Raw genomic sequence first — 23,750 nt, 5'->3', positions numbered from 1 at the left:
CCCAGGAAGAATAGTCTCCACTACGGTGTATATGTAGACTAAAGTGGATCCTTAATAAAATAAACTCTCTGGGTTCATTTGTTGAGGTACTTGGCCACAGAGTGGTAGGCCAGAAGGATCTCAGAGTCATTGGGGCAGGTGTGACGGAACTCGTCTTGCTCATAAGCCTTCTTCAGGTAGCGAGTCAGACCACTGAGACCGGTCAGGGCGTCCGGAATGGCAAAGTCGCGGTACTTCTTGCACACCACCTGGAGGGAATTAAGCACGACAAACACAATTGGAAGAGAAAATCTGTATTCTTGAGGGGTAGTGCTATATATAGCCAGTATTGTTATTTTAGTTTTAGTCATAGTCTCTTGAATAGTTTTCACACTTTAGTCACCCGGAATGTTTTAGTGTAATAGTCTAGTTTTAGTCGAGTAAATATCATAATATTTTAGTCGACTAAAATAAAATAAAATAAAATAACAGTGGGAAAAAATGGTCCCAGGTGGCAGAATGTGTTATATCGGGGCGCTAACCTTCACTATGTTGATCTTAGGAAGCAGGTTACAGTCGGCCAGGGACAGGGAGTTCCCGTCCAGATAGTGCCGTGTGGACTGGCTGGCGTCTGGGCTCTGGTCCAGCTCGTGCGGGAGAGGGGTCAGCAGGTACTGGTCCAACTTCATCAAGCTCTTGAGGAACTTCTTCTCGAGCACTGAATGACAAAAAAGTATACACAAAAATCCCATTCTAGACCCTTTCGGTGTTTATAGCGTTGTGTTATGCTTTGGCAATTGAAAAATAGCAGATCTACAAGCTCGTAGCGTGGCACTCCACGAGCTTGTAGGTCTGCTATTTTTTTGGAAAATGGTAAAAATGTGGTGGATATCTTTTAATATTTTCTTTCAGAAGCGAACGTTTTTTTTAACTCAAATCTTTGCTTCTGCATGGGGGGGGGGGGGGGCATCCCTGGAACAACACGTTTTAAGATTGGGGTCCGTGGCCAAATATATATATAATAAAATCTGGAGCTCCTTGACATGAAGAACGACTGACATAGAAACATGGGTATTTCATAAAACTGTCAGGATTTAGAAGACAATTGTAGAATCGTCCTCAGGTCTAAATGGGTTATATTGTTTTTTTTTATTATTATTGAGCGTCGAGTACTAATGTATTGTGGGGTCACCTGGAAGGTATTTAAACTCGCATTCTCCCAAGCAGACTGGGAGACACAGTCCATACCAGTGTCTCCCAAACGTGTTCATGTCAAGGTCCCCCAAATTTACACTATAATTACCCTGCGGAGTGCGGACCCCCATTTGAAAAGTTATGCCAGGGACCCCCATGAGAGATTTGTATGGCTGTCTAGCAGTGATTCTCAACCCGTTTAATTTCAAGCACCCCCCAGTTTGACATGCATTAGGCTGGCTATATATACGGACCATTTCTATCTCTGAGACCCCAATGCATGTTGTAAAATCAATGTTAATTTAACTCTGAGAGTGTACTAAATGTAGGTATATCCAGCACGAGCTGTTTCTTCTCGAGTCTTTCCACACATGTCCAAGTAAGTATAAAGTCACAAGTCCTTTATTTCCTTCCTCCAGATTTGAGGGAGCTCTTCAGCTCTGCCGTTCCACATTTGAATATCCTGCCCAGTGTAGTCAGTTTGAAAGATTTATGCCAAACAAACACTACAGAAGGGCAGAACTTTGTATAGTATGCTAAACTATAATTGATAAGTGATATATTGATCAATTTAAAAGGGGCATTGCGCTATGAATAAGCTCCCATGGTGCAGGGGTTTCACTGAGTCAAATGTCTGGTTTGAGTCCGTATAGTGTAAAGTAAATAAAAACGTCTTTTCTTAACCCATTAAAAATAAACTTCTTGCCATACGTGCTGCTATAGCTTGCCATTCTTGAACTTGTTTTTTTGTAGAATCTTGAAAGTGTGATAACTATTGATTTAGATGGCCATCCATGAGCCATGGGTATATATATAGCAAAAGGAAAGTAATATAGCAGCCTTACTGTCATTGAGTCCAGGATTGGGATTCTTGATGTACGCTGAGAATTTATGGAAGATGTCATCGCCGGCTCCATTGGACTCCTTGTATCGACAGGACATCTTTGGAAACCTATACCAGTGGAGAATTAACAGGGTTTTTTTTTGCTTTTGGCAAATCAGTGTACGACTGTACGACGTGTCTGTATATGCGTGCGTGCGTGCGCGTGCGTGCTCACTGTGGCGGAGCCAGGGCCTCCTCCAGGAACTCCTCAATCTTGTTAGTGTCCGTGCGCACTTCGTCATCGAAGATGAGGAAGGGCGGCTGAGAACCCGGTGCCAGGTCTTTCAGGACCTCAGGAGCCCTTTACGACAGAAACAAAACATACTATAACCCATTCTGACCTGAGATCAGATTCATACGAGGTTTCCACGGGACACACACTGGTCTGATTAACCCATTCTGACCTGAGATCAGATTCTAAAAATGTCAGTCGTTCTTTGAATTTTTCAAAAATAGCAGACCTACAAGCTCGTATCGCGCCACTCGGTGGCGCGATATGAGCTTGTAGATCTGCTATTTTTCAATAGCTAAAGCATAACATGATGCCAACACCAAAATGGGTGCCCGGTCAGAATGGGATAAATATATATATATATATATATATATATATATATATATACACTACGTGTGTATATCTTTTTTATTATTATTTTACATGCCAAACTTGATCAAGAATAAATGTCCAACCTTGAGTCAGGTATCTGAGAGGGCAGGGGGCATGTTAAGTTTGTTCATGCATAATGTCATTTGGAACAACACACCGCACTTCTTTCATGAACAGATATTATATACGTTTTTTTTTTTGTTTCTTCTATTTTTTGTATATTCCTATTGTATTTATTTATTTTTTGTGTAAAACACTGTACTTGCTACTGGTCATTGTTGTTTTGTTAAATGCAGAGCAACTTCACTGTTTCAGCTGATGACTATAGATTTTGTCCGTTTTAGATTTCAATTACCTGTTTTTATCGTATGCATGTTTGCGGAAGCCAATGGGGATCCGAATAAAGAATAAAGTGACATTTTCTTTCTGACAGACCACAGTTTAAACGTGATACGAGACAAAGATGCACCACTCACCTCTTCATGTCCACAGTGGTGAGGGTGAAGTTCGCTCCTTTCAACCAGAGAATCATGAACAGTCTCTGGCAGAAGGCACAGTTTCCCACACTCTCGCCATCATCACTGGCCTGTGCACGTGCACGAGCACACACACGCACACACACACACACACACACACACACACACACACACACACACACACACACACACACACACACACACACACACACACACACGGGAAGAGGGGGAAAGAATAATGCGTTCAATGTTCAGATATTTGCTATAATAGCAATAATTTGACCCATGATAAAGACAACAATGTTCGACCACATCGGTTCCCATGCAGCTACAGGGGACAACAATTGCTATAGGCTATATACCTATAGCTTGTAGATCTGCTATTTTTACCACATGTTCAACTATTTTTGCTGAATGTTCACCTTGACATGCCCATAGATAGAGACACTATAGGTTTCATGTGGACCTGAGCTCGATTATACAAATGTCTTCTAAATCCTTTTGAAAAACCATACGCTGTAGGTTTCTATGTCAAACCTTTTCACGTCAAGGACCCTCAAAAATATATGTAATTGGCCGCCGACCCCCATCTCAAAATATGTTGTTTCAGGGACCTCCCCCAGAAGCAAAGAATTGATTAAAAATGTTTGCTCTGAAAGAATATATATTCCAAATTCGCGACACATTTTCACGATTTTTCAAGAAATAGCAGACCTACAAGCTCATAGTGCGGCACTCGGTGCCGCGCAATGAGCTTGTAGATCTGCTTTTTTTTCCAATAGCTAAAGTATAGCCAAAAGGGGTTCCCCGCCCAGAATGGCTTATACAGGGTTAAATGTCATCCATGTCAGACATTGCAATGTCAGTCATCAGTTTACATTGATGACTGGCAAACAATACAATACTGGATCAAGACTAAATTAACTCCTTCTCTGACAATCTGACAAGCTAACTATTTACACAGGCATTTTAATCATAAGATTATTTACACTAAAGCTGCAATCTGTATCTTTATGTCCTAACTGGGATTCAAACCATGGTCTAGACAACAATACGTGGCAATCCCTGCTTGACTGGCTAAGATATTGCGCTTATCAGTATCAGGTACTAGTATAAGTATTACTGTTTTTTCCAGATTGGTTAAAACTATATGTTTTTATTCGTTATTATTAACATCTTTAAATAAAACATGTATGTAGGTTCCAAAGCCCGTGAAGCAGTAAGCTTGACTCCAAAAAATAATCCATTGTAGTTTAACGTTTTACTTGACAAAAAGTGTACAGAACAACAAACAACATGTGATACAAAAGAAAGGTGTTCAAAAACGATTCTAAAATGGTCTAGTCAGGTTTCTGAATTGTCTTAATATTTTCCAACGTGGTTTAGTATTTCCAAAGTGGGTCAAAAAACTGTAGCTGCTCTCAGGCTTCCAGCTCTGAACTAACTAAAACCCTGCTGCTGATAATGCACACTGAATTAACTGGCTTGCTGGCTTCTGCTCCAATAGGCTGAATTCTTAATTGGCTCTATTAACTCAGTTAAGACTCAGGCTGCACAAAATGTGTAATCAAGAAATGTCCTTCAATATAGTACACACAACGAAATAACTTAAATGCACTCATAGACATTTTCTGTTCTAAATATGGCTCTCACAATGTATTCGTACGCTGTAATGTGTATAGGCTCTAATACAGCGTTAAAGATGACGTATTCTCCACAATCCAATAGCAGTGAGTCACTGGAATGTCAGGAAGTGTTGACAGTTTCTGACTGTAAACAAAGCACATGTCTACAAACTGGACAAGCCTCTTTTCAGGTTCTGCTATACTGACCTGACGTGGCTTTTTCACACGGTCAGTGCAAGAAACGACATTTCCAATACTCCTTCACTGAAGCACTGAGAAAACTGCTGTGCCTTTCTTCGTCCCTTTTTTTCTTCAAACTTGACTACGGTAGCGGTGGTCTCAAAAACATAAGGGGAACTTTGACAGGAAAAGTCTCGCTCACCGTATAGAAAAAGAAGTAAAACTCCTTAGACTGAGACTTAGGAAAATAAATATATTTTATTGTATCATGCTCTGTGCTCATGGTGCAATTAAAAAGCAAACGTTTGGGTCCTCTGACCTTCGTCAGAGCTATGGTTTTTCACAGACAAAGAACTTACTCTTAAAGAGCTCCAAAACAATACAGCTCAGCAGGTGCTGAGAATTACTAATTGGTGACATCACCTGATTGTGGGCGTGGACGTTACAGAAAGGATATACAAAATCACAGTCATATAGGAAACAAGAATATTACATGTTGACAGACTTATATACAATCACTTTTTGAATACCGGTATAACTTTTTACTTTATATAGGTAGCACTGGAGTCACCTTTTTACACCACACAATTGCAACATTGTCTAGAAATTATTCTGTATCGTATGCTACTGATTATGAATCATAATCAACCCGACCTATTGGAAATGCGATGTAAATATAGCGAACAACATTGCGGTCAGTGATGTGTCTTGCTCAGACACATAGACCATGGCCGAAAAGTTCTTCTCTCCTCAAGATATACATACGTGCAGTGTTATAAGCATTAGGTCCAAAGTTATAAGTTCTCTATTGCGTATATTGTAGTTCTTACCTTGATGAAGAGTTCAATCTTTGGCGCCTCTGCCATATCACCTCCCTCTCTCTCCCTCTCTTCTCAATATCTCCTTTATATCTCACTCTTTTGCTCCAGATCTGTCGGTTATACACACACGTATACAGTAACAGTGAGTTACGACACGACACGACACGATAGCCGTACGGTACGACTATATTGTATTGTTTTGCGTCCATGACGTCACCGTTCAAGATACATACAAGACATATATATATATATATATATATATATATACACAATACATTACAAAAGACACATTACAGGACACAAATCACAGAAGCAGGCATGGAACAAGAACAATAGAACACATGACAGACATGACAGACATCAGCACATCCACACACCCACCCACACACACACACACACACACACACACACACACACACACACACACACACAACACTGGATGTACAGTACCGGTATATGATATTCTCGAGGGTCAGAGAAGTCAAAATAATGATTTAACCCATTTAGACCTGACGTCAGTTTTCTGACATACCCGTTTCTGTATCAGTCAGTGGTTCTCAAACTATTTCACGTCAAGGGCCTCGAAAATGATCTGTAATTGGCCCGCCGCGACCCCCCATTTGAAAATATGTATGTTCCAGGCCCCCCCCCCCCCCCCCCACCCAAAAGCAAAGATTCGAGTTAAATAAACGTTCCCCCCGAAAGAATATATATATATTCAAAGATTTGCACCACATAAAAATAAATTAAAAGCTGATCCACAAGCTCGTAGCGCCGCAGCACTTAAATCTGCTTCTAATCCAATATTTACCTTCGTATATATATATATAGGTCTCTTGAGGTCAAATGAATCACTCGGCAATAGAAAGCCTCTCGTGTGAAATCAGTCGAATACGGTTTTTCAACCCACCTGTATTTCCCCTCTTTCTCCTTATGATTCGCTCCACCCCCTCTCTTCTTCTTCTTCGACGTTCCTCTCCTCTCCTCTGGTCTCCACGTCTGCCCGTCTGTCTCCTGCTACCACACCTGTGGTGACAGTCGGCCACGCCCCCCCCCCCCCCCCCCCCTCCCTCAGGACTTACCTGTCCGACTAGTAGAGCTGGCTCTCTCTCTGTCCTCCTGCAGGGCCTCACACAGGCGTTATTACTATTCTCTTCGCCGGGGCTTGTCATTATTATTATCTCTATCAATGTCTTCATTGCTTTTAGCCTATCTATACCTACGCCTCCCTCCCTCCCTCCCTCCGCGTCCTAGCCTCCTCTCTGTTTAGCATGAAGTAGTCTATAACCCTTCCCTGATGACATAATACCTACACTGTAAATCCCTGGAACATGTGACGCGTTTAAACCTAAACACCATGTGTTTAATAATAAAACGCCAAGTGTTTATTAATATTCATACAATACAGTAGAACACGAGTTCACTCAAACACCTCACGAGAACACCTAGTGTTCAAATTCTAAACACCTATATGACTGACTTTGATTGTAAAAACTAAACACGTTTATGTGTTTAAAAAGTGTTACAGGGATTAAACATGTTCTTCTGTTTATAATCTAAACACTGTGACACGTTTAAAAAGTGTTACAAATTATGTGTTTAAAACTGTTTAAAACCTAAACGCTTGGGTTTAGTGTGTATCTATGCTCGTTAGAAATAAACAGAATCTCTCTCTTATCTCTCTCCCCCCTCCCTCTCTCTCTCTCGCTCTCTCTCTCTCTCTCTCTCTCTCTCTCTCTCTTCCCCCCCCCCCCCCCTCTCTCTCCCTCTCTCCTGTTGTGGTTGTTTTTGGGGCAGTTCCTGTTGATCAACATTCATGACTATAAACTGAAACTTGTTCTCATCTTCTAGGAATTTGTCAAATGACATAAATGTTGTCTTTGAGAGAAAGTGGGATGGTAGGTATACCGATCATGCGTTTGCCATGACATGCACAAAAGGGTCACGGTATGAGACAAGTAAAACAATGCATGCACTGCAGGTATACATTTACATTTACAGATTTTTAACACCGTTCATCAACTAACCGGTTAGATAAGGTTATCAGTTATCATGAAATAATTGATCATTTGCATCCCTACCTTACACAGGCGCACGCACGCGCGCACACACACACACACACACACACACACGGACACACACACACACGGACACACACGGACACACACGGACACACGCATATACACTCACTTGAGTGAAGGTAAAAGTATAGTGTTATAAAATGTAAAAATCGATAAAAATATTTTTGAAAAAAATATACAGTTGGCCACTCATTATGCAGAATGTCCCCCCAAAAAAAGTTTAACCTTTTCGGGAGAACAAAGCAGATCTACACACAAGCTGACAACGTTGGAGATTGTGGATCTTCGACGATCGTCTCTGTTTTGTAATAATGAATCTGCAAAAGTATAATATAGCCGTCAAATAATTGTAGTGTAGAGTAAAAAAGTACAAATTTGCCTCTGAGATCAGCGTTGGAAAGTAACTAAAGTAACGTATTACTTAAAGTCATAATATTACCTTTTTCCAGTAACTATAGTAATATATTACTTTCACATTCACACACACACACACACACACACACACACACACACACAGACAATGCCAGCACAAGTTAACTCTCCAGGCCTCCACAGTCAGAATAATGTCATTTTGTATAGGAAGGAAATGTAATATGGATGAGAGTGTGAGTGACACTAATCTGTGACGTCCCACTAATTGGGAATCTACCAATCACAATCCGCTAGACATTTAATATAGTCACCCTGTACAGTCAGAGTCAGACACAGTAGCCTATGTGTGAAGAATCTATGCTATTTGTTGGTAACAAGACGATGGCGTTTTGAAAAAGGTATAAAAAATAAATACTTGCATGTATGAACAGTTGCATTGGGTAACTTGGCATTTTGGCAACAGCAGCACACTCCCATCTAGTGGTCATTCAGGACAACGATTTATCTGAAACAGTTAAACATTGATTTCACAGACACACACACGTGCGCACAGACAGACAGACGGACAGACAGACAGACAGACAGCATGTATTGGCATTTATGAAACCAATGAAATCAACACTAGCCTATAAAGATTTAGAATATCGCATGATCGAAAGATTTCCGTTCATCTTTTACGCCTCTAGCAGCAGCTGTAAACCAATACTGATTACTGGCTCTGGCTGTGTGTGTGTGTGTGTGTGTGTGTGTGTGTGTGTGTGTGTGTGTGTGTGTGTGTGTGTGTGTGTGCGCGCGCGCGCGCGAGCCAGGGCTACAATATGGAGGCTATGTGTAGTTCCTCATATGGGCAGTGGTTGGAGCCAATGGGTTGTAATTATATGGCATGATGGAGGCCTCGATCACCATGTCCTTCAACCCTAATAGTAATTATTAGCATTATCCTTTGATTGATTGATTGAAATATTTATTAACAGTTTGTAGAATTACAGTACATTTTAAGCACAAACTCAATACAGAGACTGTTAACTGTGAGTGGACGACCCAATTAAGCATTACACTTGTTTACAACAGGGTCCACATTGTTCAATTCATCAAAACATTTAGAGACATACAAATAGACACTTCTATGTAGTTAAAGAACAGAACAGGAATTCATCATGTAGGAAGCAAAAGGGGAAAGGATACATATACAGTGAGGGGAAAAGGGGGTGGGGGGGATTCAGATTTTACAGAGGCCAGTTTCGAATTGCAGCCGTCCGTAGGTGCCCTTTGAGAGCGGTTTTGAAGGAGTCAAGGGATTCACATGTCTTAATGACTGTTGGTTCCACATTTTGGTGGCATAGGAGCGAAAATAATTTAGTCCCTTGTTTCTGCCGAATCTGGGTTGTACATCATCTGTTGCACTCCCTCTGGTGTTGTGGGTGTGGACTTTGTTTACATTAAGGAAGTATTTAGACAGGTACATGGGTATATCTTGGTGGTGTATCGAATCTTGTGGACCAGACCCATTGCAAGATGCTGTACTCTGTCGGCGACCCTAAGCCATCCCAGCCTGTCAAAGTGGGCAGGGGTGAGGTGGGTTCGGGGGGTGAGGCCAAGTAGGAGCCTGACCGGTTTGTTTTGGGAGGTCTGGAGCCAATTGTTTTAAGGGCCTTTGAGGTGCTGTGGTACCAAGAGGTGGATGCATAGTCAAAGAAACCTTGTACGAGGGCTCCTGTTAAAGGGACACTTCACCCTTTTTGCAAAAAAATATATGTTAAAGGGACACTTCACCCTTTTTGCAAAAAGATATATGTTAATGACGTTTAGAAGCTCTAGAACACACTCCTGGGGGTCTTTATGTGTGTAATATGTGGTTTTAGATATTTTAGATTGTAGCAGTGAGCCTGTTGTCTCTGATGTCATGGACACTGGGCTCACTTCCTTCCTGGACTACATGTTGTCTCAGTAAGACAGCTCTCCCCCTATCCACAAGGAGGAGCAGTGCACCAAAGAATTATGGGAATTGTAGTCCAGGAAGGTAGTGAGACCAGTGTCCATGACATCAGAGACAACAGGCTCACTGCTACAATCTAAAATATCTAAAACCACATATTACACACATAAATACCCCCAGAAAAGTGATCTAAAGCTTCTAAACGTCATTAACATATATTTTTTTGCAAAAAGGGTGAAGTGTCCCTTTAATGACGTTTAGAAGCTTTAGATCACTTTCCTGGGGGTATTTATGTGTGTAATATGTGGTTTTAGATATTTTAGCAGTGAGCCTGTTGTCTCTGATGTCATGGACACTGGTCTCACTACCTTCCTGGACTACAATTCCCATAATTCTTTGGTGCACTGCGCCTCCTTGTGGATAGGGGGGAGAGCTGTCTTACTGAGACAACATGTAGTCCAGGAAGGAAGTGAGCCCAGTGTCCATGACATCAGAGACAACAGGCTCACTGCTACAATCTAAAATATCTAAAACCACATATTACACACATAAAGACCTAAAGCTTCTAAACGTCATTAACATATCTTTTTTTGCAAAAAGGGTGAAGTGTCCCTTTAAGGTCTTCAAGGTGTTTTTGTTGACCAGTGAGGGTATCCAAGAACAAAATATTGACCACACCAGCATTTTATTTGGCTAGTGGAAATCTGCAATATTCCATCATTGCCTCCACCTAGGATGATGAGATATAGTAGCACTGCAATTGGGTTCATTTAAAACCCATTCTGGACGGGAACCCCTTTTGGTGTTTTAACTAAGCATTATATTATACTTTAGCTATTGAAAAAAGATCTACAAGCTCATAGCGTGCCACCGAGTGACGCGCTACGAGCTTGTGTAGGTCTGCTACGATTTTCGAAAAATCGTGAAAATGTGCCTCAAATCTTTGAATATTCTTTCAGAAGACTTTTGTATTTTATTTCGACGTCAGGCCTATAAATGGGTTATAACTCTCATGATGGAAATTAACTCAAGACTTATATAATTATACAAGATACAGAAACTATAAGACAATCCTGTTACAAACGCACACAGTTCCTGTTTAGCCTACTTGAGAGCAGAGAGTGAAATGGAGAGTTCTGTATGAAGGGCATTATGGTGCAGGCAACTATAGGACATCCTGTTTAACATCCTGTTTTATTTGTATTTCTCAACAGTGAGAGATTTGATCTCCTTTGGTTTTAAAATGGTTAAAAATAAAAACCACTTAAACCCTGAGAATCATTAAAAAAAAAAAAAAATCAAATACTCGAATCTGCAAACATAAACAATTGAAGTAAGCCTATTGATATCTGTGTCGTTTATCTAGAATATGCATACCTCAGTCTCACATCATAGAATAATGACAAAACCTGGAATATATATGGAATGGAATATAATATTAATTGAATATAAAAGGGACGCAATAAAACAACGACCTCTGCGTCCACGGGATACACTAGCCTACTGTACTGTTTTTTATTCTAGTTTATTTTGCTAGCTTTAGTTATTATTATTATCATTTCTTCTTCTGTTTTCTGTTTACATGAATATAACCACATTATGAACATATACAAATTAAATGTAGGTATACTAGTTGTAACTGCTCCCAAACCATCTTTATCCGTGGCAGAAATATGACAACGCTCCAACTGATTTCACTGAGGGCTTTTTATTTCTCCAAAGTGACAACCGTGAAAAACTGTAACAAAAACATAATATACTTTTTAACTACAATGAACCAATGGAATATGAATGTCTTTGTCAGTCCTGATGTCCGTATTATTATAAAGAAACACAATATGTACACAAACACAATGAAATGTAAACAAATACAATAGCAATAAAACTTTTACAGAAACAAAACAATTGGGAACATACCGTATGCGCCTTCTGCACAGATTATCTAGGAGTTCAGTTAAGTTCTTTCATATTATATTAATTTCTCTTATCTTATCTTTGTCAGGTCATGTCAGACTCTGACATGAGAGAGCTCCTCTCTGTAGCTCTGCTCTGTATGTTCTGATCTGACATGCCCAAGACCCACAGGTGCTTTAAATGAGGTGATTAGAGCGAGGTGATTTAGAGCAGGTGAGCCTAATTCAACCTGCCCAGGAACCAGATAGACCACAAACACAGAGCACAGATGGCACTATATCACCATGCATCTATATGTACCCAAATAAACCTACATAATGTTCACATATACATTTGCCGAAAGGTAAGTAATAAAATAGAATAGAAAATAGAAATAGAAAAATAGAAATACAAAATACAAAATACCCATTGCTGGGACAGTTACACTAGTGATGCACGGAATATTCGGCCGCAGAAAATATTCGGCAGAAAATGGCTAAAAATGCATTTTCGGCCTATTCGGTTTCGGCCCAATCGGCCCGAATAGGCAGAAGTATATCACCGAATACTAGTGTATGCAATAAATGCATTCAAAAGAGCTGAATAAATGAAACTTTGGGACACACTCGATTCTTTACCAGCTTCCTCTTATCGTCATTTATAGAGCATCAATTGTGCAAGAGAGTAGGCTAAACACAAGAGTAAGAGAGAGAGAGAGAGAGAGAGAGAGAGAGAGAGAGAGAGAGAGAGATCAGATCACATAACACGGGTGTGTCTCTCGGTATAGCAACTTTCTTTCAATCATCTTCAATTGATCACACCTGTGTGCCGACGGTTGCTGCTTCTGTGACGACCGCAGGAGCAGATTGGCATATACTCACCGTCAGGTTAGTGGAGCGTGACGACGTTTGTGATTTTGTTTTCTTCTGGGGTTGACCGTGTGTTCCCATGTGCCAGTGTTGTTTTTGGCAGCACATTTCTATTTTAGTTTAGTCATAACTAATTATAATTATAGTCTTTGGATTGAAACTTCATTTAAGTTTTTGTCATATTTTAGTCACCTGGAATGTCTTGGTATGTTGGTCTAGTTATAGTCGACTAAACGTCATAAGATTTTAGTCGACTAAATCTACAGTTGATTCAGTCGACTAAAATGTATTTTGGCGGGCCTTGATGCCGTCGTAATGAGTGTTTTTTACACTTGCTGAAAATAGCCGATCTACAAGCTCACAACGTGTCGCAGCGCGTGGTCAGGAGAGGGTGTTGCAATAGGATGTGCTCTTTACACACAGAGATACTGTTATTTCACACTGCAGTATCAAAATAAGAAGCACTGATATTCTGGTGTTCTTCTGAATATTAATATATTTTATTTTATATATAAAACTGAGGTGTACAAGCAAGATAAAAAGTGATAATTGCACGTCCAATGCCAAAGGTGATCATTGATTGTGCATTGCCTATGTTATGTAGTGTTGGACTATATAACATTGTAGCTTTGTCTGTTTTTGTCTTTTTTCCTCCTTGTTTCTCTGTCTGTTTTCTGTTTTAGTTTTTTGTTTGTTTAAGTTTATTTTCTTCTTCTATAAATGTCATTGGTTTGTTTTGTTTATATGTTAATAATAATAATAATAATAGCTCAAATTTATATATCGCTTTTTTAAATACCCAAAGCGCTTTACATATAGGAACACTAGGAACGGACTTTAATAAGAAAAAAATAATGCAAAACATAACAGATACAACAACAGCACAGGGTTTTAAAAAAAGATAAAAGGATAAACGAGGCCTCAGCTGGGGAAAGCTATATCCTGAAGAGGTGGGTTTTGAGTGAGTTTTTGAAGGAGAGGAGAGAGAGGGCGCAGCTCTGAGATGGTTATAGGGAGTTCATTCCAGAGTTTGGGGGGTTGATTGTTATGCATATCTTCAATAGTATTTTGGAATTCATTGAGATAAGGAGGCACTAATAAGCTTTAAGCTTCTGCCTATGCCTTTTCGATCACCTAAAAGGAAAAAGTAAACTGTTTTTGTGTAATGTCTCCCCCTCTGAAAGATCGAAATAAACGATTCATTCGTTCATTCTATGTACATTGTATAGCCTATATACGTTCAGTAGGCTACAGCAGCGATTTACAATATTATAAACAACTACACGTACATATACACGTCCCACTTGTATCCTTTGCACAACGCCATAGTACATCTTTGACGCCATAGTACATAGTACATCTTTCATACGATTAGATTAGATTAGATTAGATTCCATTTATTGTCACTGCACATATAGTATACAAATACTTTGACAATGAAATGAATAGTGGCGTCCGTACGAGCTTGTTAGGTCTGCTATTTTTGAAAAATCGCAAACATTTGGTGCAAATCTTATGAATATATATTATGAATGTTTTTAACTCCGGTCTAAATGTGACAAATAAGGGCAAAATCTCTCTCTCTCTCTCTCTCTCTCTCTCTCTCTCTCTCTCACACACACAGGGCTCATGTTGACACTGTAAGGTGAAAACAATCACTTCCATGAGGAGACATCCCTTTCTCTGTGCTCTTTTGACCTCTTCTGTCATCTTCGCTGTCGGATGGCAGTGGGGATTCCAGGCCTTGTCGACCTCGACCCCCTTCACCTCCTCCACCACCGCCACCGCCACCGCCACCACCGTGACCGTCCTGCTGTGGCACTGGCCTTTCGGCACCCCCTACGACCTGACGGGTGACGTGTGCTGGCGCCGCTACGGCGTCCCGCGCTGTCGCCTGTCGGACCGGCGCTCCCTGTACCCCGAGGCCGACGTGGTGGTCTTCCACAACCGGGAGCTGCGGGAGGGACGCCAGCGGCTGCCCGGCGGCGGCGGCCGCGACGAGCTGCCGCCGCGGCCTCCCGGCCAGCGGTGGGCCTGGATGTCCCTGGAGTCCCCCGAGAACAACGGGGACCTGCGCCCGTACGCCGGCGTCTTCAACCTGACCGTGTCCTACAGGAGAGACGCCGACGTCACCATCCCTTACGGGGAGCTGGTCTCGACGACGTCGACGACGACGGAGGAGGAGGAGGAGCCCGACGGCGAAGGCGGTGGTGAGGAACGGGGAGCCGCCGCGGCCGCCGCGGTGAATAAAAGCGACGTGGTCTGCTGGGTGGTCGGGAACTACCGTCCCCACCACAGGAGGAGCCAGGTCTACCGAGAGCTGAGCGCCGTGGTGCCCGTGCGCGTGTACGGGCGGTGGAAAGGGGCCGAGCCGCTGTCCTCCCGGGCCCTCCTGCCCGCCATCTCTCGCTGCTTCTTCTACCTGGCCTTCGAGAACTCGCTCTCCCGGGACTACATCACCGAGAAGCTGTGGAGGAACGCGTACCGGGGAGGCGCCGTGCCCGTGGTCCTCGGAGCGTCGCCCGAGGACTACGGGGCCGTGGCGCCGCCGGGCTCCTTCGTCCACGTGGACGGGTTCGCGTCGACAGAGGACCTGGGCAATCATCTGAAACGGCTGGCAGCTGGTGGTGACAAGAACGGCGCCTACGCCGACTATTTTGCCTGGAAACAAAACTGGAAGGTGAAGCTTTACACCGACTGGAGAGAGAGGCTGTGTAGAATCTGCTCTCAGTACGACACGTTGCCGAAAAGGAAGGTCTACGCCGACCTCGAGGCCTGGGTTAAATGGTAAAATGGTGGAAAACGCCTATAGCCTCCTACAATTGCAAATAGGCAAGCTATATGTATGCCTGTCGTGGTCACTTGGAAATAAAGGCAGTGCAGTCCATTTATGCCTTTTTTTTTTAAATAATATCACAGTGATGCCGCATCACCGCATGCGCTCCCAAATCATCTCACTTAAGTGCGCTCGCATATAACAAGGCCAGTAAAGCACTGTTTGATTAAGCACAAACTAATACATTGTAAACATGTTATATTGTTTTGAACTGCGCGATTTTAATTACTTGTAAAGTTGGAAATCTCTTTCTTTATTTTTTTTTTTTACACATACCGTTTTATATTAACATTTTAGGAGTGAAAACATGTGTTTAGATGCCTGTGACAGCGTGTCGGCAGTTCAGACAATGCTGCTCCGCTTGTGTACGACAGAAAAACTGCCGAGGACAAAGCGTACGGACAGCTCCCGACCAGACGCGAGTTTTGAACTCTGTCAAGTTCAATTTCAAGCTTTGGCGGAAATGGTAAATGCCGAAAATGTGGCGAAATTTTGGCGTACGCACGGTTGATAAATGAGGGCCATAAAAACTATATTTTGCTTTGAAAAGGGCCAAGAGAAAGCCACGGCTAAGTATCATGACTTGAGCAACCTTTTGTGTGTGTGTGTAACACTACAATGGAGTGAAAGATTTTAAATGAGTGACCATTGTATCATGTCAATATATTCATATTAAATAAAACAGTAAAGGCCTACTGTATAACAGTAAAGTATTGCTCAAAACAAGAGTTGCTGGTGACGTTTATTTAAACCTTTTTGTCTTATCATAGTTTAAATATGGTAAAATATTTTTTTGTTCCATTTTTCACCTCACATACCCACCTGTATTACACCCATGTGCCACTAGGGGTACACGTTCCCCCACCTTAGAAACCCTGTTCCAAGAGGTTGAGAGAAAACAGGCATCAGGAATGAGAATCGCTTTAGTTCAGTTTAGAGTCAACTTTTTCCCCCCCATGGGGGACGGGGGCCATTTTAGAAAATATAAAAAACACCCAGGGTACCTTCGGACTATAACCAAGTCACATACATATGCATTTAAACAATTTTATGTAACCATCAATATTTAATATCAACGTAATTGTGTTTGTGGTTAGGTGTGCTGTGAACAAAACACAAAAATAACTGCCTTATTTCACATTACCAAATGTAGCTAGACATCCAAGGTAAAACATTAAATAAAAGCCTTTTTTTTAACCCCTTCAGAATGAGACAAGGAACAAGGAATCTGCCAAATTATACTCTGGGAAAGCTGGGCAGGTTAATAAAAATAAAAAAACTTCAATGTAAAAATTGTTGGGGTAAGCCGAGGGCCGTAGAACATCTGTCACCGGGCTGCACTTGACACCACTGCTACTGATTAATTGAGTACATAGAACTGGAAACAAGCCATAGTGCTTTTTTACTAGGTTTAATTCCTGTACTGGCCCGTGCTTTTTTCTTCTGCAAACGGCTAGTAAAGTATCCAAAGCATAATGAGATACCAGAATAATTTCTAGTTGCATTGTCAGCAATAAGGGAAATGGTGCAATTGTGATTTCTAAAGCCCCTAACCACACGTGCAACTTCAGAAAACTTACATTTTGAGGTCAGGTCAGGCCTAAATGGGTTAAGTATCAACCCCAACCTATACTGTCACAGGTTGTGGTGAACCAACTTCCCATGTTCGCTAGGATTACAATTTTAAAAATAATCTGCATCTGTAACAGCGTAGTTGGGTTTAGTATACGGTATAAACCAAGCAATGTCAATGGAAAATATATTTTTTATTGAAAAGGCTAGGCAGCAGGTAACATTAGCTCAAGTTACATACATCAGATGCCACCCGCTTGTTCTGCGACCCATTTCATGTGCTTCAGTCTTTGTGCAAAACAGACTTTCCATTCATTTATCTTTTCCGAACATTTCATTTCAGCGACAGAGACACAATCTCAATATTTTAAACTATAATCTCAACATGGCCATGAAAAGCCTTTCCAATGATGTAAACAATCATCAAAAACCAAAATTGCAGCTCTGCATAGATAAGAGGAACAGCAGCGATATTTTAGGCATACAAAAATGTAAAAGTAAAAAAAAAAAAAAGTAAAAAAAAAAAAAATCGTATAAAGCTACTTTGTGCAAAAGCATTACGTAATGGTCAAACCCTGAAATAATTTACATATGGCAGTCTTTTGGTGTTGGGACAGTAGAGTTCAGAGTTGAACATGGAGCAAGTCCTCGTACTGAACGAACCGTGACAATGTCGACATGCTCGCGCTTCGATAGCCTTACAAGCATGCTTAAAAAAAATCGATAGTTCCCTTTTAGTCTGAGGAAACCAATGTGTTGCCGATTGGTTGAACCGTTCCCTGGTGGTTTGGCCAAGTAAGTATGGATGTGCATTTGGCCCTCTTGCAAAGAACAAGTCTTTTATATGGTACGCGTATGCCCGCAGAACCCAAGATTCTTTGGCAAAAGGCATACGTAACCGATTCAGAAAGTGTTAAAAGGGGGGGGGGGGGCTATAAAATAGTCTTTGAATGATCCCCATCTTTAAAAAGAAAATAATAACGTGCACCAAGTCCGGAAAAAAAAAGGGGGGGGGGGGGGGGGCTATGAAATAGTCTTTGAATGATCCCCATCTTTAAAAGAAAAAAAAGAAAGGAAAACGTAACATCCAGCCCCCTGTGTCCGGGTGAGGGATAATCAGCCCCACCACCACCGTCTTGGGATGACTTGGGTTGTGGTGGTGGTGACTGAGTGAATACAAAAAACAGCATCAATATCTCATCCAGTCAGGTGACCGACCAGCCCGGGGTGGCCCAGGGCCTGCTTGAAGACGTCCGACGGCCGGTGGTGGAGAGCGGGCATGTAGACGGTCGGATGGGCTCCGGGGTAACCCGCCGTGGCGTAGCCCTGGAGCTGCCCGGGGAGAGGAGAGTGCGGGCCGCCGCCGGGCATAATGTTCATCTGAGGAGGACTCTGCTCGTAGTAGTGGTCCTCGGACTCCTCGTCCATGGGCAGCGCCAGGCGCTTGCCCTTCTGCCGGCGGTTGCAGAACCAAACGCGTACGACCTGCAGAAAAAATTGATCAATTGACAAAGTCAGTTTGATTTCGTAAGACTAAAAAACTACGACGAAAAATGTCCGTCGACTACCTTTTTGAGCTTGTAGATCGGCTATTTTCAGCAAGTGTAAAGTTATTACACACAATACATTTTAGACCAAAAAAACTGTAGATTTAGTACTAAAACTAGACTAACACTAAAACATTCCAGGTGACTAAAACTAAGACGAAAAATGTTCGTCGATCTCCTTTTTCCACTGACGAAAACTAAGTGGAAACTAAATAAAAACAAAGCTATGAGGACTAAAACTGAGACTAAATATACTGACAATTGTCAACAAATAGAAAACTAGACAAGAGATCCAGTATAAGTAAAAGACACGGGTCATTTTACAATTGGTTGCATGCTGAAAATAGCAAGCTCACAACACGTCACAGAGCTTGTAGATCGGCTATTTTCAGCATGTGTAAAGTTATTACGATGGCATCAAGGCCCGACAAAATACATTTTAGACTAAATAAACTGCAGATTTAGTAGACTAAAATCTTGACAATAAAACATTCCAGGTGACTAAAATGTGACTAAAACTAAGTGAGAACTATTCAAGAGACTGACTAAAAACCCAAATCTTAAATTCGCTGCCAAAAACAACACTGATACAAGACAAATACTACAGAATGATATATGTCAACTGTGAGGAGTGTCGACTTACATCTCTCTCCAGGCCCAGGTCATCAGCAATATGTGTAATCTCGCCCGTGTTAGGCTTGGGACACTTGATAAAATAGGACTCCAGAGCAGAACGCACAGTGCCCTCTAAGCTGGTCCGTCTCTTCCTCTTCCTGGTGTCAACAAATACTCGCTGAACCTTGTACATCTAGACATAAAGAAGAAAAGGAGAAAAAAAAAGAGTGACAGTGTTAAGTGTTGAATCTGACAGGATTCTGACGTTATGCACACACTACAGTAGGCAGAATTTGGTGCAGAGCGGAAAAAATGGAGGGGGACCCAAGTATATGGACCCCCTGGGGACCTCAGTCAAAATGATAGCGGGAGACTTAAAAGATAATAACAGGCCGATGCCAATACTATACAGTAAAATGTGCATGTCGCGAGTGCGGCGTTCACGCAATGGGCAGACTTACATCCTGTGGGTTGTCAGAGGTCTCCGCTTCGTTCAGCCACCTCTGGAGAAGAGGCTTCAGCTTGCACATGTTCTTGAAGCTCAGCTGGAGAGCCTCGAAACGACAGATGGTGGTCTGACTGAACATCTTACCTGCACACAAAAGGGGAGAAAAAAAAATATATACACATTAAAAATATAGTTCGTTTTGGGTCCTGTACTTTTCAATCAATTTGTTCCCAAGTGGTACCATCAGACATAGGCTACAGGCCAGCTCTAAGTGGGCTAGCTAGCTCCTAAATGCATCAGACATGTTCACCGCTCATAGACCAGTATAAAAATAAATATACATGTCTGGTGAGGTTGCACTGTGAAAACCAATTAATGTGTCCTTCAGACGTACATGTCTGTTCTTTGAGACTTAACGGTAAGAGTGTGTGCGTTACTTGTGGGTGTGTGCCTGGTATTAAGACAACTATTAGGGTAGATATGGGCCTATACTAGCATTGTGTGTTTATGGTGGTGCATTAGTCCCAACAATGTATGAATCTGGGTGGGGTTTTGGAAAGATTTAGAGAAATGTATAGGGGTTGGGTGGTCTGGTCACTTATGCTACTTTGGTCCATTTCACTAACATTGCTGTATGTATAAGGAAGTTTGCACCTGCATTAAATAGACAAACAAATAAATTGACCATATATGCCCACAAATAAATTGACTGGCAATAACGTGTAGAGTAGACCCACACCACTTTCCAAAGAAAAAGCATTAAGACAATGTACAAAAATAAAGAACTTACCATAAAGGTTACCCAGGGCAAGGCCAACATCAGCTTGGGTGAACCCTAAGGTGATCCGTTTGTGTTTCAAATCCTTGGCAAACTGCTCTAGTTCCTCCGTGGAAAGATTTTCCTATAGGAATAATTACAGACATTTAATGAAAAGCGAATACAAACTAGTTACTAGACGTATAGTACAATACAAAAGAGAGATTGTATACCTTGTAAGCGTAGCCAATATGTAAGACATTACATTCAGATAAATTAAATAAATGAAATAGTCCTTCACACACAGGCGCGGAACACAAGTTTTAATAAAAAATAAGATTTTGTTTCTAACCTCCTCCTCGGAATCGCTGCATGCGCCACTGGACGACCCGCTGCTCCGTGTGGACCCGCCGGGGTTCTGCGCCTGCGGCGCGGTCACGGGTTGACTCGCGCTGCCGCTGAAGAACACGTTCCCCGGCACCCCGTTACTGGGAGGCGACGGGGAAAGAGACGGCGAGGACGCGGACGAAGACGCAATGGACGGGTTGCTATTGTTGGGGTTGCTGTTGTTACTCGCGACGGTGCCGGGCGGCGCGGCGATGTGGGCCAGGCCCGGCCAAAAGGACGGGTTCCACGCCGTCGAGTAGTAGACGCCGGCGTGGTGCGCCATGGCCGCCGTCGTCGGATACTGCTGGATCTTGACCTCCGAGGAGTAGGACTCGTCGCCCTCGGCGTCCTCCTTCTCGGTCTTTATCTCGGGCTTGATCTGCTCCCTGGTCTCGCCGATGGGGGGGCTGATGTTCGCCGGCTGGCTGGCGGCTGTCACGCCGGCCACCTGCCCCGTGTACACGGCCTGGTCCGCCGGCGCGGCAGAGAAAGGGTACCAGTGCTTGGGGTGGCCATAGTCTCCTCCGGCCGGCTGCAGGCTATCGTGCGCCCGGTAATCGCCGGCGGCGCCGACCGGTGGGAACGGGAAGAAGGCTTGCTGCGCCGCCGTCGCCATGCCCACGTTGTAGGGCGTCTTGTTGAAAAAGAGACTCGCGGCGGCACTCGAGTCCTGCTGTAGGATGCCGTGGTGGTGGGGAAGTTGGATGGGTCCGACTCCGGCGGCACTCATTACGCCTTCCGGGCCCAAACCGACCTGATGATGGGCGTACGGATTGACCCCCCGGCTGAAGTCATACGGTCGGCTGTTACAATCTATAATCGGGCTGTTGGATCTCTCAGACATTTTTTTTTTTTCTCCTTTTACACTAGAATCGAGTTGGATGGCTGGCGGGGCCTCCGTAAAATGTTTGGGGGAAAACTAGCGTCGAATGGAGTTAATATCCACCAAACATTGCACCCTCAAATAAAAAGTAGTCACATAAAAAGGTTTTTAAAAAAGTGTCCAAAATAATGGCGCTCGCCGTCTCCTCCTCAAAGGATTTGCCAAGGTCTCTACTCTCTACGTGTTGATAAGTTCAGCAAATGTAAGCCACTTGTTGCCAAATTATAATGTCCACCAACAGTCTTCTTTGGAGTGGAGTTCCAGTTCAGCACAGCACAGACACCTTCTTCAAGCTCAAACACTCATTTGCACCATTGGCTCCACAAACATGTTTCCTTAACCAAGAGGTGGCGTTTGGGTCATCTCTTCGCCCATTGGTCACCAGAGACAATTACGCACAGCTGAAGGTGAAGTTGTGAATGACCTTGATACTTGGCAATAGTAGTAGGCGTGTTTTCAATTTCCCCTGAAGCAGTTTCACTGGCACTGACTGCACTACAATTTCTTCACATTTGTTGCAAATTGCAATGCCCAAAAAAAAAAATCATCACCCATATACACTTATTAATTAGCCTAATACCATTGTCCCCAGCGAATGTAGTAGGTTATTTACATTGCTAAGCAGACATGACTGCTTCTGTACATAAACAGCTCGCCTCACGCAGTTTGTTTAAATTATTCACCCTTCAGCTGAGAAGATATCTTTGACATTAACATTTCTGAGTAGGCTACTAAACCCATTTCCATTACTAAACACTTCCATTAGCCACATAAAAAGCAACAAAAGAGGCAAATGTATATCCTACAATTAAAGCAAAAAAGATTCTGTATTGTGTATTGTATATTTTAATGTATTGTACTACCCTTTTTAAGTTTTTGATTCATGTTTTTTATTATTGTTTGCACCCAATGTTTTATACATTTGTGTCAATAAAGTAACTATGTCTATCTGCGCGTGTGTGTGTGTGTGTGTGTGTGTGTGTGTGTGTGTGTGTGTGTGTGTGTGTGTGTGTGTGTGTGTGTGTGTGTGTGTATGTTGCAGCCACATGCAGTGACATATTTCATTCACATAGGCAGGCAAATGAGTAGCCTATACACAAGTAGCCTACAAAAGTACACATTAACACATTTAATTTACTTCGACAATCTATCATGTACAAATAACCGCATGGGGCTGGGCCATGTAGCCCTAATGTTGATGTCAGACAGTGTCATAACATAAGTCATTAGGTGGTGTTTACCAGTGGGAGGTTGTGTGAACAGATAAAGGACTGTTTTCATATTGGTGTCAGTAGTTTGGGGGGGGAAGAAAAAGGCAATGTGTCAAGACTGTAAGTTATTAGGGCTGATGAGCACTGTTGATTTGCAGCCTAATAGGCTGAGTTGAAAAAAATGAAGTGTGTTCAAATCAAATCAAATCACAGTGGTCCTTTATTGTGTTTTGACCTTTGTATAGCTTGGCTATACGTTATGCACTTTTCTCAATAAAAACGTCAATCAGTCAGGCAGTCAGTCAGTCAATCAGAAAAACAATCTAATTGTTTTATTACTCCCCACCCCTTTAGTCTAAAAGGGCTGTCTTCATCGTTGTTTTTTGTAACTGAAAAGTCGGCTGTTTTGGATTTAGAAGTACCACAAAACCACTTAAATAACAAGGAACGTAGAGGAAATGTATTTAAACCAGCCACCAGCATGCAGGCAATAAATAAACCCCATGCCATGATTCCCCCTTGATCGGTGCATGGGTGGTGGCTATTGAAACGGCCGTAGATAGATATGTAGTAATGGCTCT

At 42.3% G+C, this 23,750-nt stretch overlaps 3 protein-coding genes across 3 annotated transcripts; 1 reads left to right on the top strand and 2 right to left on the bottom strand.

Annotated features, from left to right (window-relative positions):
- Positions 1-56: 56 nt before the first annotated feature.
- clic3 (chloride intracellular channel 3) lies at positions 57-5,876 on the bottom strand. Its single transcript, XM_080755793.1, has 6 exons — positions 5,772-5,876; positions 3,137-3,246; positions 2,232-2,357; positions 2,019-2,125; positions 522-697; positions 57-248 (listed from the first exon to the last, which is right to left on the bottom strand). Exons 1-6 carry the CDS (start codon positions 5,805-5,807, stop codon positions 75-77), a joined length of 729 nt encoding a protein of 242 aa, XP_080611919.1. The 5' UTR covers positions 5,808-5,876; the 3' UTR covers positions 57-74.
- Positions 5,877-14,560: 8,684 nt separating this feature from the next.
- fut7 (fucosyltransferase 7 (alpha (1,3) fucosyltransferase)) lies at positions 14,561-15,705 on the top strand. The gene has a single exon (XM_080756021.1). The coding sequence runs from the start codon at positions 14,577-14,579 to the stop codon at positions 15,702-15,704; it is 1,128 nt and encodes a 375-aa protein (XP_080612147.1). The 5' UTR covers positions 14,561-14,576; the 3' UTR covers position 15,705.
- Positions 15,706-18,518: 2,813 nt separating this feature from the next.
- On the bottom strand, positions 18,519-21,919 carry pou5f3 (POU domain, class 5, transcription factor 3; the record flags this gene model as incomplete). Its single annotated transcript, XM_080756848.1, has 5 exons — positions 18,519-18,806; positions 19,512-19,676; positions 19,945-20,075; positions 20,722-20,833; positions 21,041-21,919. The coding sequence occupies 5 exons, from the start codon at positions 21,917-21,919 to the stop codon at positions 18,519-18,521; spliced, it is 1,575 nt and encodes a 524-aa protein (XP_080612974.1).
- Positions 21,920-23,750: the final 1,831 nt, after the last annotated feature.

Source organism: Protomyctophum bolini (genome assembly GCF_963924005.1).
Source record: "Protomyctophum bolini genome assembly, chromosome: 22".
NCBI classification, from domain to species: Eukaryota; Metazoa; Chordata; class Actinopteri; order Myctophiformes; family Myctophidae; genus Protomyctophum; species Protomyctophum bolini.
Note: the sequence above shows the minus strand (reverse complement) of the source record. Positions and strands in the feature narration are given on the sequence as shown.

Coding starts and splice junctions, on each gene's coding strand:
- clic3 (XM_080755793.1), bottom strand. CDS start 5,807: ATGGCAGAGGCGCCAAAGATTGAACTCTTCATCAAG. Junction 3,247..5,771: donor AGATTGAACTCTTCATCAAG/GTAAGAACTACA, acceptor GCACGTGCACAG/GCCAGTGATGATGGCGAGAG. Junction 2,358..3,136: donor ACCACTGTGGACATGAAGAG/GTGAGTGGTGCA, acceptor TCTGTCGTAAAG/GGCTCCTGAGGTCCTGAAAG.
- fut7 (XM_080756021.1), top strand. CDS start 14,577: ATGAGGAGACATCCCTTTCTCTGTGCTCTTTTGACCTCTTCTGTCATC.